At 50.3% G+C, this 15,887-nt stretch overlaps 1 protein-coding gene across 2 annotated transcripts in view; it reads left to right on the top strand.

The window, feature by feature from the left end:
• The window catches only part of CNDP1 (carnosine dipeptidase 1), a 37,912-nt gene that overhangs the window by 6,056 nt on the left and 15,969 nt on the right, over nucleotides 1–15,887 (top strand). The window contains exons 1-4 of one of the 2 annotated variants that reach the window (XM_057313327.1): nucleotides 6,500–6,849; nucleotides 11,678–11,803; nucleotides 14,762–14,911; nucleotides 15,670–15,832. In XM_057313327.1, coding sequence (XP_057169310.1) covers nucleotides 11,720–11,803; nucleotides 14,762–14,911; nucleotides 15,670–15,832 — 397 coding nt within the window. In that variant the 5' untranslated portion in view covers nucleotides 6,500–6,849; nucleotides 11,678–11,719. Of the gene's footprint in view, nucleotides 1–6,499; nucleotides 6,850–11,677; nucleotides 11,804–14,761; nucleotides 14,912–15,669; nucleotides 15,833–15,887 lie in introns of those variants that run through there. The other variant, XM_057313326.1, reaches the window with a different exon arrangement.

Raw genomic sequence — 15,887 nt, 5'->3', positions numbered from 1 at the left:
TTTTCTGGACAGAAGCCTCAACACGTCAAGAACACTTATACAATAATCCAAGAAAATCTTGTCCTTTTAAGAGAGAAAGAATATTCAGTTGTATTTTTACATAGGCACACTGTTGATATTAAAGCTCTTTTTAAAAAATTTATAATAAATTCATTTACTTTTCTCCAGTTTCACCACACAACCTAAGATTTTCTCTCTTTTTTCCCAACTTTTGATTCGTTATTTTTTATTTTCCTGTTTTTTTTTAGTTTTGAAACAACCTTTAGATAACCCCTAAATAGGACAAAATTTCTTTTCTTTTAATAACGCATCTTCACACCCTTATATGCTTTTTTTTAAACCAAAAACATATCTTACTTTCCTTGTGTACTTTATATAGAGAGTTTATTTCTTTACCCTAATTATTCTCAGCAGTTTCACTTACATACATAGATTAGAATTCTTAACCCTTGTAACTTTGATATCTGGTGAACGCCAGGAAGTAAGCAGTTGTGAGCTGGTTGTTACGTGTTCTGTGGATCGGCAACTTTATGAATACATCATGTCATAATTCTTACAGGCCTATGCTTCCTCATAGTACAGTTGATTTTCAATGTGGCAAAAGAATGTATTTACGAATAGACTCATCTATCTTTTGTCTCTCTGTAATAAGAAACCAGAAGTAGATAAACTTATGTTTAAAACTTATGTTTATAAATTATTTCAGTATTTTATCTTATTTGGAAATGGTCTGGATATTTAATGAATAGCCATCATTTAGCTTAGTATAATTTTAAGGTTTCAAGTTACCAAAAAGATTTTGGAAACTTTTAAAGCAGACATATTTTATAAAACCTGAGCACTGTTTGGGTTGCATCCGGGAGGAGAGCAGAGGTAGGCTGTGCCAGTCCTGACACTGGGCATCCCACAGAGCTCCTGCCTCAGAGGGGGAATGGAGGTGGATTGCTCATGGGATAGAGCCCAGACAAGCTGTTTTTAAGTTTAGTCTCACCAATTCAGGGCAGATAGGAAGTGCAGCAGAAGGAAGTGAACCAAAAGGATAGCCTCATTCTATGCCTTCCCAGCCCTGTGCATAGGACAGTAGGTCATTCCTGCACACCCGGGTGCAAGGGACTCTTGTCCCCAAAGTACCTCTCCCCGCTGGCCCCCATAATTCCTCAAGTGTCCCGCATCTCAATTGCTCTTTCAAGTGATTACAATCCTCCCCATTCAGAAGCTCTCTGGTTGGAACAGCGGTGCCTTTTCAGACTGCATGGCGCTGGAAGGGACCACACTCAGCTTCAGTGCCACTGGCACAGAAAGTTGGGGGTGCTGTTCAGAGCACCCTGAGGGAGTGGGGAGCTTGTGAAAGGAGAGAAGCCAGGGGGAGTGTGCACAGGTGGAGGGGAGAGAGTGCACAGGTGGGGGGAGAGTGTGCACAGGTGGAGAGAGGGAGTGTGCACAGGTGGAGGGGGAGTGTGCACAGGTGGAGAGAGGGAGTGTGCACAGGTGGAGGGGAGAGTGTGCACAGGTGGAGGGGAGAGTGTGCACAGGTGGAGGGGAGAGAATGCACAGGTGGAGGGGGAGTGTGCACAGGTAGAGAGAGGGAGTGTGCACAGGTGGAGGGGGGAGTGTGCACAGGTGGAGGGGGAGTGTGCACAGGTAGAGAGAGGGAGTGTGCACAGGTGGAGGGGGGAGTGTGCACAGGTGGGGGGAGAGTGTGCACAGGTGGAGAGAGGGAGTGTGCACAGGTGGAGGGGAGAGAGTGCACAGGTGGAGGGGAGAGAGTGCACAGGTGTGGGGAGAGTGTGCACAGGTGGAGAGAGGTAGTGTGCACCGGTGGAGGGGGAGTGTGCACAGGTGGAGGGGAGAGAGTGCACAGGTGGAGGGGAGAGAGTGCACAGGTGGAGGGGAGAGAGTGCACAGGTGGAGGGGAGAGAGTGCACAGGTGGAGAGGGGGAGTGTGCACAGGTGGAGGGGAGAGAGTGCACAGGTGGGGGGAGAGTGTGCACAGGTGGAGAGAGGTAGTGTGCACAGGTGGAGGGGGAGTGTGCACAGGTGGAGGGGAGAGTGTGCACAGGTGGAGGGGAGAGAGTGCACAGGTGGGGGGAGAGTGTGCACAGGTGGAGAGGGGGAGTGTGAGGTGGAGGGGAGAGTGTGCACAGCAGGTGGAGGGCATCGTGCACAGGTGGAGAGGAGAATGTGCATGGGTGAGGGGAGAGAGTGCACAGGTGGAGGGGAGAGTGTGCACAGGTGGGGGGAGAGTGTGCACAGGTGGAGAGAGGGAGTGTGCACAGGTGGAGGGGGAGTGTGCACAGGTGGAGAGAGGGAGTGTGCACAGGTGAGGGGAGAGTGCACAGGTGGAGAGAGGGAGTGTGCACAGGTGGAGAGAGGGAGTGTGTACAGGTGGAGGGGAGTGTGCACAGGTGGAGAGAGGGAGTGTGCACAGGTGGAGGGGAGAGTGTGCACAGGTGGAGGGGAGAGTGTGCACAGGTGGTGGGGAGAGAATGCACAGGTGGAGGGGGGAGTGTGCACAGGTGGAGGGGAGTGTGTGCACAGGTGGAGGGGGAGTGTGCACAGGTGGAGGGGAGAGAGTGCACAGGTGGAGGGGAGAGAGTGCACAGGTGGGGGGAGAGTGTGCACAGGTGGAGAGGGGGAGTGTGCACAGGTGGAGGGGAGAGTGTGCACAGCAGGTGGAGGGCATCGTGCACAGGTGGAGAGGAGAACGTGCATGGGTGAGGGGAGAGTGTGCACAGGTGGAAACTCCCAAAGAGTGTAGGATGAGGAGTAACTCCAGTGCCGCAGGCTCCCTGAGTCTGCTGCTAACAGATTTGAGCTTTACAGTTTGCATGGGGCACCTTGTTACCTAACTACACACCTCGTATTTGCAGCCCAGGGTCTCTGCAGGAGCGTGGGCCTGGGGCAAGGACACAGAGCCCAAAGCCTCTACTGATGCTCACCTTGGTTTAGATTCTGAGCTCATGGTGCTGGGCCCACAGTTACTAATATATCCCATGTCCTGGTCTTAGAAGCTGAAGGTATCCAGGACATGGACATTTATGCCTTTTAAGGTACAGTAATTGGAGCACACAGCTTTTCAGGGAGCTTTTTCTTCATGCGAATCCTGTCCCCCCTGGCTTTGGGAAAATGTGCGGTGAGGCGTGTTTCTAATGAGTCTGCATGTGGACACGGCACACTGAGGCGGGGGAGCCCTTGCCTTCTAGGAAGTGAAATCACTGCAGGGACTTGTGATCAAGATTCCCATCCACTTCAAATACCCCAATTACATGTGCTTTAAATTTTTAATTACAAAGACATAGACTCAGAAACCTAATAAATATCCCTACTGAACAAAACCAAAACCAAACTTATAGTGGTGAGCAGGGGCTGAAGCTGCTGCTTTGCTGGACTCTGGGTCTGCAACAGGCCATGGCGTCTAGAAATGAGACTCCCACGGGGTAATCGGGGCCCAAAGCCCAGGCATGGAGGGCAGCTGGAGCCCATGCCATTGCAGAAGCCCCTGCTGGTGACACAGCCCAGCCTCACTGCATGCTGTTGGGGAACGCTGAGCCACCAGCTTACGACCTGATCCTGGACCAGGCATCCTGAGACACCCGGAGGAGGCAACCGCAACAGTCCTATGCAGAAATAATTACAGAGAAGGAGAAGAAAACAGCTGTCATTCAAGCGGACCTGCAAGTGAAAATCCTGAAGTATATGAGACTCGGAGTAGGAAAGCCCACAAATTAATTGAGAAGTGAGTTTATACCCTCTGAAACACAAGCAGTAGAACATGTTTAAAATGGATGCAAATAGTGGATGTTTGAATTCTTCAGATCGATGATCGCATGTAGAAGGCACACATGAGTCAAGAACAGATGGATATACAACAGTTGGAAGTCCTGAAAATGGAAATTAGTCATTGGAAAAACTCAGGAGTTCAGGTAAATGCATAACTGGCCACCAAGAGAGACCTGATCACCTGCAAAACACAGTATCTAGGAAGCAGAGCGAAGAGGAAAGAAAAAGCACAGCTGATAGAATTGGAGGACACGTGACAGACTGAAAGAGGCCCAAGGTCGTAGGTCTAGAAGGAGAGTCAAGGAAATGGCAGAGAAGCAGTGCTGGGAGAGAGAATGAGAATTTTACAGAATAAAAAAAGACACAAAGGAGTCTTCAGTTTGCTAATGGTTACTGAGGATTGAGCAAGACTTATCAAGATGTCAGACACATCACAGTGAAGCTGAGGAATGAGAGAAAATCCAAAATCCCTTAGGGGAAGAGGGGCCCAGTCAGCGAGGAAGATGCTCTGTGGGGAGGTGCTGGTTGCAGGTGCCTGGGAGGCTCGGGGCGGCGGGGCTGCAGCAGCTGGCGTGCGCTGTGTGGGCACAGCTGGGGGTTGCAAGGCTGTGGGTCGTGGACAGAGGCCCGGAGAGCCTCCCGCAGAACGAGGAACAAATCCAGGTGTGGGTTTGCGGGAGACCCTAGAGACTCTTGAGATTGCTGGGAGAGTACAAAATCCGCCCAAATTTACGTTTCCATTTCCCTTATTCATATTATAGCTGAAATAGTTTTATTAGTAGACCAATTTTGCTTTTTCTACACCATGTTGAGATAGAAGTTGTGACGTCAGTGGAGATCAAGTACTCTTGTCGGTGTCCTTCAGGACTATGCGTGTAATTATTCCCTAAATGCTGGTTGGGGTCTTGTTCTGCGACAGGCACTTAGGGCTGTGGAGATAAGGAAGACAAAAGTCCTAACCCTCATACAACTTAACGTTCAAGCAATTCAGATAATTATTAAGTGAACACATAATATGAGGTAATGATAAAATAAAACGCAGGGTGTATGGGGTCAAAATTCATGTCCACCTGGACCCTCAGAATGTGACCTTATTTGCAAGTAGGATCTTTGCAGAGGTAATCGGTTAAAATGAGGTCATACTGGAGTGGGGTGGACCCTAAAGCCACTGCCAATGTCTCAGAAGAGAAGGGACACAGAAACACACCCAGGTGGGGGTGGGTGAAGCCAGAGGCACAGATTGGAGCCCTGCAGCTGTGAGCTGGGGGGGTGGGTGCCAGGATGGCCAGCCACCACCACACGTTGAGAAGAGGCAAGGAAGGACTCCCCTGGAGCCTTCAGAGGGATTTCTAACTTCTGACCTGCAGAACAATGAGAGAATCCGTTCCTGTGGTTCTAAGCCACCCGGTCTGTGAGACGTTGTTCCAGCAGCCCTAGGGAACTGGAGATGGAGAAATTCCTGCCCTGTCCTCGGGCTGCCAGTGTTCCCGAACTTTCATTTGTGGAACTGTTTGTTCACAACCCCAAATCGGTGGCCTGGAGGTGGCCTGGCCTGGAATCCGTCCTCCCTTTTACGCCCTGGACTTGCTGCCCAGTCATGAAGGACAAGGAGAACCCATGCTTTGAAGTTAAACCAAGTTTTCTGTGAGTTTGAGCCTTTGTGACATTTGAGAGTACGTAGGCAATTCCCGGTTTCTAGACAAAGCGAGTCCCTCCCAGACTGCCTGACTCCCTGAGCACCTCCGTGCTCCCTTCTCCCCGGTCTGGTCCATGGTCAGCGCTGCTCCTGGGCTGTCTGGGTCTCCTCGGTCCTCCGTGCCCACTGCCCTCGTCCCACCTCTTCCTCTTCCTTCTCCTGGAACTTCCAGAGGCTTCTCTGTTCTGCTGCCGCCAGAACCCGGATTCATCTGCTGTGCCCTGAGATCATGCAGTCACCCCCTCCGGCAGGTTTAGATTTCTCCTGTTAACACGAGTACGAAAAGTGAGTCAAATTCAGATTTAAAGGCAGAAAGAGAAAACCGCAGCTCCTGTCTAACCACAGGCAGGAGATCTTAATGAGACCCGGGTCCAGCACCACGGATGATTTGGGATTCACACCCTTTACCCTCAACATTGAAGGCCACGCCCGGGTCTAGGATCTTGCCTCTGAGGAGACGTTCCAGCTCCTTGCCGTGACACTGCTGTCATGGCACAGCGCCTTTCAGGGTGTGACTTCCATATCATCGCGCACCTGCCTGTGGGAGAACCGGCAAGGGCCTCTGGCTCTCTCCGTCACTTGTCGGCTGTTTGCCATCGTGCTATGAACTGGCGCGTTGCCAGAGGACAGCAGGCTTCGGCCCAGAGCAGGGCGGCCTCTCTGGCTGATGTTTGGACAGGCCTAGGTCCCTGGCCAAACTATAGAGAGTGGAAAGGGTCACAGGAGGCCTTTGTGAGGTGGCATCATGGGCAGACAATGCCTGCTTTCTCCTTCCCTGTAGCCTGTGTGGGGAGAAGACCAGAGGGAGGGAGAGAACACGTACCCTTGCAGTCGGGAGCAGCTTGGTCTGCCACCCAGGATGGAGCACTGTGTGTGGAGCCTGGGGCCCCAAGACGGCCGGATGTCTCGTCCGGAACCCTGGGCCTCCACAGGGCGCTGGGGCAGGCTTCCTGCCCATCCTCCTTGTGCCCCACGACCCCACCCAGCTCCTCCTCTACCCCCTGGCTTCTGGCAGTCTCTGGTGGGACTTTCTGGGGAGTCCTCCTCCTTGAAACCCTCTCCTTCATCCTAGACTGCCTCCAGGCTCCCTTCTGAAAGCCACGCCCCAGGGTTTGCTCCTGCTTCTGGGGACTTGCTGCGGAGTTAGTTAATCTCTGCAGGATCACTGGGTTCATTCAGTTCAGCGCCTGCCGGGGAATTAACACTCTCCGGGAAAGCCTGGTTTTGGGTTTGGGATTTTATTTTTAATCTCGTCATGATAAGATAAAATAGGTGAATAAAGCATTTTTCTCCACCTTATAACGAATTCATCAAAGCAGACACAGGGCAGAGCAGCCTCTGTAAGACAATCACGCCGGGCTCCAGAAGACTCCGTAAGTAGAATTCTCGGTGTGCAAGTCGACTCTGGCACTCGAGTTCCTTACAGGCGGAAGAGGGTTTGGCCTCTGGCCATTGTGTGCACAGGGGGAAGAAGCAAGCTTGGCTGGGGCTGTCTAGGGTGGGAGGCAGCAGTGTTTTCATTTTCTATTGTTTATTCTAGTCAACATGAAAATCCAACAACAATTGAAAATGGGGAGGGAGTGGGTTTCATCAGCTTACCCCATTCCCAGCGCCCTTTTAGGCACCTGCTGTTTCCCAGGTGGGTGGTGGAAGTGCCCTTGGTTAAGGCAGCCCATGGTGATTTCAAGGCTGCCATCAGCTAAGCACGTGAAGCGTCTAACTTTGTCCAGTTGTTGTCTGGAGCCTAGAGAGAGGACAGTGAAAACAGGCCTGCTGCATCCCATGGGAACCCCGGGCAGCAGCCTGGGGGGGCGGGGGAGGCTCTTAGGAGGTACAGCTGGATTGGGACCCAGGGGTGGTTACCCCGCAGACGTGGGTATGACTTCAAGAAATCTTAAAAGGTAAAGTGTTTAAAACTAAGATTCGGCACAGGGCACTTGAAATTTGTTCTGAATCAAGGAACAGCCAGCTGGAATGAGCAGAAGCCTGTGGAGCAAGCAAGGTTTCCCCTGGGACGGCCCGGCCCGCAGCCCAGGGCTAGGCTACCTGCTCCCCCCGCTCCCCCCCCCCTTCCCCCCCCCCCCCCCCCCGCCAAGAAAAAAGGAAGCCCTGGGCCTTCCCGGCTCTGTCCCCATGACCGCATGCTTCACCTTCCCATTCTCTGGCAACTTTCTACATCTCCAGAATTTTGCTGGGTGATTAGTTCAAGGTCAAGGATGACTAACACAAGGAGACAGAAAGGTAAAGGAACATGAGAGACTCCAGAGGGGGGGCAGATCTGCAGCCCAGGGTCCCATCTGGGATCTGAAAGGCAGGCCTGGTGCCCATGGTGAATCCGTGTGGGCCTGAGGGCAAAGGACAGCAGAGCTCTATCTGCTCTGCAGGGAGGGAGGGAGAGAAGAGTGAAGTGTTCAGGACCAGTCTTTCTGGAAGATCAGTCCTTGGCCTTCAGCTCCCACTGGGAAGGGAGGCGGTTCCCACTGAAACCAGGAATATTCTCGGTCCTTTTGGTCACCGTTTTCCTTCTTTGCCCATGGCTCCCTTTTCTTCTTCCAATTCCCCTTTTTATTTTTCATCAGAGAGGAGCATCAAATAATTTTTAATGGAAATTGAACAGATGAATAATAAAAGGTCAAATATTGATTTAGGTGTACCAGCTGCAAAAAAATTAGCCTACTCCATTTCAAAGGGCTTTTCCTGGGTGCCTAGAGCTCCATCTTCCTGCCAGTGTGGGCCTGAGGACTTACTTCCTCAGGATTTATTTGTAACTTTTGGCTTTTGGCTCCACTGCTGCTGAGCTCAGCTGAATCCAGCCTCCTTCCTCTCAGACTGGAAGGCAAAGGCAGCTGGTCGACGGCCCACTGGCGCCATCTACTGGACCAGGTTCTTAATCTGTTCCTGAAGGAGCACTGCTCCCTTTTAGTTTTAAGATTTTATTTATTTATTTATTTTGGGAGGGGGGTAAATTTTGTTGTCCTTTTTAAAAAATTGTTATGTTAGTCACCATATAGTACATCCTTAGTTTTTGATGTAGTGTTTCATGATTTATCATTTGCGTATAACACCCAGTGCTCCATGCAATATGTGCCCTCCTTAATACCCATCTCCGGCCTATCCCAATCCTCCCGACCCCCCTCCCCTCTGAAGCCCTAAGTTTGTTTCCCAGAGTCCATAGTCTCTCATGGTTCATTCCCCCTTCTGTTTATCCCCCTTCATTCTTCCCTTCCTTCTCCTACCGATCTCCCTGCTATTTCTTATGTTCCATAAATGAGTGAAATCATATAATTGTCTTTGTCTGCTTGACTTTTTTCACTTAGCATGATCTCCTCCAGTCCCGTCCATGTTGCTGCAAATGTTGGATAATCGTTCTTTCTGATGGCTGAGTAATATTCCATCGTATATATGGACCACATCTTTATCCATTTGTCTGTTGAAGGGCATCTCGGCTCCTTCCACAGTTTGGCTATTGTGGACATCGCTGCTATGAACATTGGGGTGCATTTGGCCCTTCTTTTCACTACATCTGTATCTTTGGGGTAAATACCCAATAGTGCAATTGCTGGATCATAGGGTAGCTCTATTTTTAACTTTTTGAGGAACCTCCACACTGTTTTCCAAAGTGGCTGTACCAACTTGCATTCCCACCAACAGTGTAAGAGGGATCCCCTTTCTCCACGTCCTCTCCAACATTTGCTGTTTCTTGCCTTGTCAATGTTTGCCATTCTAACCGGTGTTAGGTGGTATCTCAGTGTGGTTTTGATTTGAATTTCCCTGATGGCTAGTGATATTGAACATTTTTTCATGTGTCTGTTAGCCATTTGTATGTCTTCATTGGAAAAGTGTCTATTCATATCTTCTGCCCATTTTTTGATTATTTGTTTTTTGGATGTTGAGAAGTTCCTCATAGATCTTGGATACCAGCCCTTTATCTGTAATGTCATTTGCAAATATCTTCTCCCATTCTGTGGGTTGCCTCTTAGTTGTGTTGACTGTTTCCTTTGCTGCACAGAAGCTTTTTATCTTGATGAAGTCCCAAAAGTTCATTTTTGCTTGTTTCTTTTGCCTTTGGGGACATGTCATGAAAGAAGTTGCTGTGGCCAATGTCAAAGAGGTTACTGCCTATGTTCTCCTCTATGATTTTGATGGATTCCTGATATCGAGGTCTTTCAGAGTTCATCTTAGTCTATGGTGTAAGAGAATGGTCAAGTTTCATTTACTGTATATAGCTGTCCGATTTTCCCAGCACCATTTATTGAAGACACTGTCTTTTTTCCATTGGATGTTTTTTCCTGCTTTGTCGAAGATTAGTTGACCATAGAGTTGAGGGTCCATATCTGGGTTCTCTATTCTGTTCCATTGATCTATGTGTCTGTTTTTGTGCCAGTACCATACTGTCATGGTGTCATAGCTTTTATTTGAGAGAGAGAGAGAGAGAAAACACGAGCAGCAGGAAAGGCAGAGGGAGAAGCAGACTCCTGGCTGGGCTCTGGGATCATGACCTGAGCCAAAGGCAGATGCTAACCAACTATAATTCACATGCCTTACACTTCACCCATGTCAAGTGTGCCCTCCAAGTATATCAGGTACACTTCTGGTACATCCAGACGTGCAGCCGTCACAATTTCAGAGCATCCCAGCCACCCAGAAAGAACCCCCTGCCCGTCAGCACTCGCTCCTCATTTCCCCCAATGCTCCCAGCTCTTGGCAGCCAGCAAGGACCCCCCGTCTCAGGATCTGCCTGTTCTGGACATTTCACATACACGGGCTGACACCGTCTGTAGTATCGTGTGTCCGGTCTCCTTCACTTCGCACCGTGGGCTAAAGGTTCATTGGTGCCGTGGCGGGGACCAGCCCTTTGTCTGTTTTCCGGGCTGAGCCACATCCCCTTGTGTGGCCACCACGTCTTGTGTATCCACTTGGCCACGGATGGTCATTGGATTAGCTCTGCCTCTCGGCTGCCACTAGGAATGTGGCGACTGTGTAGTCATTCCAGGGCCTGTGCAGGAAGGGGCCGTCTCCTCACATCTGCACCAGGTGTCTGACTGCTCGGTTCTAACCCATCCTTGTGGGTGCAAAGTGATTTTCGTCTCCCTGTTGGCTAATGAGGTTGAGCGTCTTCTCATGTGCTTATTGGCCATTGGTGTATTTTCTTCTGGGAAATTTCTCTTCAAATCCTTTGCCCACTTTGAAACTGGGTGAATTTGTATTTTATTATTGAGTTGCAGTTTCTTGTGTCGTAGACACAAATCTTCAGCTCAGCCGTGCCGGCACCTGGAACTGGAGGCCAAGGGAGGAAGCAGCCTACATCTAAAATGGTTCTCTTGTAAAAATGTACAAAAATCCAGAAGGAAGAGCTGGGTGGGAAGAAGAACATTAGTTTAACTCTGAACCTGGTCAGCCTACACTCCCCTGGACCCAGTTTTTCTGCTCTGAGCCCAGCCTGGAGCGCACCAGGGAGGTGGAGGGATGGCTGGGGAGGGGCCGCAGGGGAGGGAGGAGGGGGAGGTCGGGGTCTCCAGCAGGTCCCACATTTACAGCTGAGGGAAGGAAGGGCCCCCTCAGGGATGGAAGCAGAGCGGCAAGAATGAGGGATAGGGCTGGGCCTCCCATCGGAGAGTGTGGCTTCCTGTGTGTGGCCAAGAGACCCTCAGGCCTTCCGTGTTATGTATGACAGCATGGCCCGTGAGTTTCTTTGGAAGGTCTGTCACCTTCAGGAGCGGATAGGAGAAACCCACAAGACCACACAGGATTTTAGTTTTTTCTAATAAGCAGGATTTTATTTTTTTCTAATAAGCTGGTTGATCACACAGAAATGTTTTGTTTTGTTTTGTTCTTAAGTGCTTCCCACTAATCTCTCTTACAAACGTTGTCCTTATCACCTGGGGTGTAGAGCCCTGACTTACCTTCTTGGGAAGAGAGCGCATAGGAAAGACTGCATGGCAGGAACAACCCAAGTGTGGCATTGAAAGACAAGCTTGTTTTCTTGGTTTCTGTCTTTTTGAAATTCTTAAGCATTGAAAATGAAGCGTTTCGGTGGATAAAGCAGAAAATCGATTTCCTGTTCTGCTACCTTTGTTATTTCAGTCCAAATGACCGGAAGCAGCTGTGTCAGATAACGTAAGCTTTCTTGAATTATTTGAAAGGTTGAAAGTCCAAAATCTGGTATTTATTTTTGCTGTCCCTCCATATGGCCCACTCCAGGCATCCTCTCTCCTTGCCTCCCTGCTGCTGCTCGAGGGAGACATGTTCTCTCCATCCTCACCGCCTGCTGGGCTGTTGGAGAAGGTCTTCCAGTACATCGATCTCCATCAGAATGAGTTTGTACAGGTGGGAGAAACTATACACACACAATTCTTGTGTGACATACCCTTTGGGTATCTGGGTGAATGCTTGTTTGCTGGGAGGTGTGGATTTTTTTTTTTTCCCCTGAAAACTTGATTCCATTTAAAATGCCAGTGGCTTCTCACTGAGTTAAACTAATAAATATTTGTTGCATTTAGGGAAGAGATCCTTCCGCAGCCTTTCCTCTTAGGGCATTCCTAGTGTGTGGATCAGGGCTGTCTGTGTAGCGATGATGCCCGCTGAGCTCAGGGTGACCCTGGACCATCATTAGAGTGCTGAATCCCTGCTTTCGAGGGGCCCTTGTTGAGGTTCCCTCCTCCTGCAAAGCCTGTCTGAGACTCATCCCCCACTCCCACCCCCCATGAGGCCATCCCAGAGTAATACCACCTGGCTACAGCAAGCTTTAGGTACAGAGTTCTGCTACGTTCAACGTCAAAGCTGTTTTGTAGTCCTTGTGCAGTATGCACTTTAGCTCCTCCCTTATAATCCTCTGCTCCATTCCTAACTCACTACATGGCAAACTGGCCATGGTGTGGGCATACATCCTGGGGGAGAAGAGTTGGAGCCGGAGGGTGAGGAGCGAGGGGAGAGGGAGGCCTGGGAGCAGAAGGGTGGGGGCAGGGAAGGGCCGCAGCCACCAGCAGCCTTCAAGTCCCCTTCTCCTCTGCTGGCACATGGATGAGTCCACCGCAGCCCAGGAACTCCGTGACATGTCATGGGACCTTGTCTCCTAAGCCCCCACACCATGTGTGGCCCACAGTTTGTGTTCAGTATATGTAGAGTGGAGCATCCCGCCAATGTTAACAATGGTCAAGAGTTGGTGTCTCCTGCTAGAACACAACACTGAATGGCCAGGCCACTGGTCCTAGACTTGACCTTCATGGAATCCTTCCTCGTGCCCGTGGGCATATTGACTTGATATAATGCCTACTGGGTTTTCGAAGCCTGAGTGGGGACTCCGGCTGTAGGTTGAAATTAGCCAGGGGAGAGGGACAGCGTGGAGTGGAGGTAGGTTGTTTTGGGTCTTTGAGCCAAAACTCTCCTTCCTGCAACTTCCTCACATGTGTCCAGTCCATAACCTTCAGGGATTACTTGACAGCATCTGCTCTATAAATTCCAGCTTAAGAGTGTAAAACACAATATTCCTTAGGTTAAATTAATTTCTTCATAATAGGAATGAAAGTGCTACAACCAGGACAGAGATCAAACTAAAATAAGTTGGGGAATCCAAGATCAGTCACCCAAAGTATGCGTGGTTTTTAATAAAAATGGTGGCTATGCCAGTGTAAGCAGCTCAAGCCCCAGCACGGGGATGTGATTGATTACTGATAATTCAATATTAGTTGGTGTTTATTGAGTGCCCCCTAGGAGCCAGGCACTGAGCTAAGTCTTATGCACATCATCTTCTCTAATCCTCAGGGAAAGGAATGCTTGTTTTCTTCGACGGCTCCCCTCACTTCTATGGCCAGATGTGTGTGTTTTCCACACATCAAGCAACTGTCTAGTTCTCTGGACACCAAAGGGGCGTCCCATAGTCCGACTCCCTTCTGACACCGCCTGCCTGATGTAAGCGTCACCCTCCTACCCCCACCGCCAAGAGTGGATGCCAGTCGCATGTGGGTCGTGAGCCCCTGGTTACTTACATGTTCCAAGCAGCTGCAAATCGGGGCTCCCATGAACCCTGCTCTGGTCCCCTCGTTTGCTAGAACAGGTCTAGAACTCAGGAAGACACTTAATTATGTTTCCCCTTTGTTATGTAATAAAGGACATGGTAAAGGGTAGATACTAGCGGCCGGATGAAGAGGCACATAGGGTACGGTCTGGAAGCACCTTCTGTCCCGCTGGGGTTGGGGTGTGCCACCCTCCCAGGCTGCAGTCACCAACCTGGAAGATCTCTGAACCCCATACTTTCAGGGATGCTTATGGAGGCGTCATCATGTAGACATGAGTCATTATGAACTCATCTCCAGCCCCTCTGCCCTCCCCAGAGGATGCAGCTGGGGTGGGGAGCCCCTAATCACAGCTTGGTCTTTCTGGCGACCAGCCCCCGTCCAGGGGCCCACTGGAACTGCCTCATTAGAACAAAATATGCTCCTGTCTCCCAGGAAATTCCAAGGAAGTTAGGTGCTCTGTGTTAAGAACCCAAGACAGAGACTGAATCTGAACAAAAGACGCTCCTAGCACCTTCGTGGCATAGGAAATTTTAAAAGTTGTAGGGGCTCTGGCCAAGAGCCCAGCACAAAGACCACAATATGCATTTCTTATTGTGTGACAGCGTCACACTCACAGTACTGTGCAGGTAGAGAGCACTGCCGTCCTCGTGTGGAGGAGGGAGTCGAGGCTATGAGCTTGAGAAACATGCAAATCATACAACTCGACTGGGCAGAACTAGGGGCAGGACCCAAGGCTGCCTGCCTGCGTAGCCCTGGGGTATACTGCCTCCTGGGTTCTGGAGCTGCAAGGCTGGGGGGTGGCGACCGCAAAACCGACATGCAGGGGATGGTCAGGAGGTGCCCTGCAGCCCAGCGTGGCCACTGTGTGATTACTTAGAGTGAGCTGCGAGTTCCAGAGGCCTCCAAGGGGCATTTGTGGGAGGCCCAGAGTCTTGGAGGAGGGGCTTCCAGCCAGCTGCTCCCAGTTCCGAAGAAGCGAGAAGTGGTGGGTCCAAGGAGGCCCAGGCCCAGGTGTCCAGAAGGCAACCTTCTACCCAACCTGTCCTGCCCCAATCTTCTTCATGGAGCAGATGTCTCTGGTCTCTGCCACTGGGTTCTTGATGACACCAGCCCGTCTGCAGTCGAATATTTGCCAGCTCAGTCTAAGGGACAGATGGAGAGCACTGGGGATTTGGTGCCTCCAGTCCTCGAGTCACATCACCTAGAGTGGACATGGTTGATGTGGTTGACCCCCCCCTCAGACAAATCACCTTGTCACCTTTCCTTATAGACGCTTAAGGAGTGGGTGGCCATGGAGAGCGACTCGGTTCAGCCCCTGCCCCGCCTCAGACAAGAGCTCTTCAGAATGATGGCGCTGGCTGCAGACAAGCTTCGGTGCCTGGGAGCCAGCGTGGACTCCGTGGACTCAGGTGTTCAGCAGGTGTTGCACGACCCCCTCCCCACCACGAGTTGCCACTTCTGTGTGCATCAGCCATGCCTTCCCTTGGGCATTGGAAGACTGGGACTTTCTCCCATCGATCCTCCTCAAAAATGCGCCCATAGTCTCGATTCCCAATAAGGATAAAAAATTACATCTTGTCCCAGACGAGTCGGTATTACTGATTTCCTGTTGTGTCAGGACTGGGGGGCAGGGGAGAGCGAGTGGAGTGGGTGAGAAAAGGCCAATTTATTTTGGAAAGGCCCCCCTCCCTGTACTATTCATATCCTTCACATGTGGTTCAAATTTCTCCCAAACTGTCCTTTCCCTTCTGTTCAAGTGTACCTTTCTCAAAGGAACAGTCTTTCGTCAGAATCACTGCTTGTTACTGTGTCCCGGCAGCAGATGGCAAATCCTTAACTTCAGCTCTGGTGCTGCCTGCTTCGGCCTGGATGCGTCTCCGAATGGTGTGTGTTTTCCAGAACCACGTCCTCCTAATTTCAGCCATTCGAGTCTGGGTTCATACTGAAGAGCGTGTTCGATTAAGTTTAGTGTTTGTCCCTATGCATCCAAGAAAGCACTTTACTTTTAATTAAGTGTTTCATGGTACCCATTTTAGAGGTAGATAAAGTGAGGATTAGAAAAATTATGTGGGCTCTACAAAAAAACCAGGGGTAGAAACAGGACTCCTAATGTCACGTGTGAATTTTCTGAGAGAACTAAACTTTTTTTTTTTTAATGTGATTTGTTTTGTTTTTCAGCTACCTAATGGTCAGACTCTCCCGATACCTCCCATCATCCTGGCCGAACTGGGGAATGATCCAAAGAAACCCACCGTGTGCTTTTATGGCCACTTGGACGTGCAGCCTGCACGACAGGAAGACGGGTGGCTCACAGACCCTTACACGCTGACAGAAGTGGATGGTCAGTGACTCATCAGTTCTGGGTTCTTTGTGGGTAGGGGATTGCCTACAAGGTT

The sequence above is a fragment of the Ursus arctos genome, unplaced genomic scaffold, assembly GCF_023065955.2.
Source record: "Ursus arctos isolate Adak ecotype North America unplaced genomic scaffold, UrsArc2.0 scaffold_17, whole genome shotgun sequence".
Lineage (NCBI taxonomy): Eukaryota > Metazoa > Chordata > Mammalia > Carnivora > Ursidae > Ursus > Ursus arctos.
This window is presented reverse-complemented; position numbering and strand designations above follow the sequence as displayed.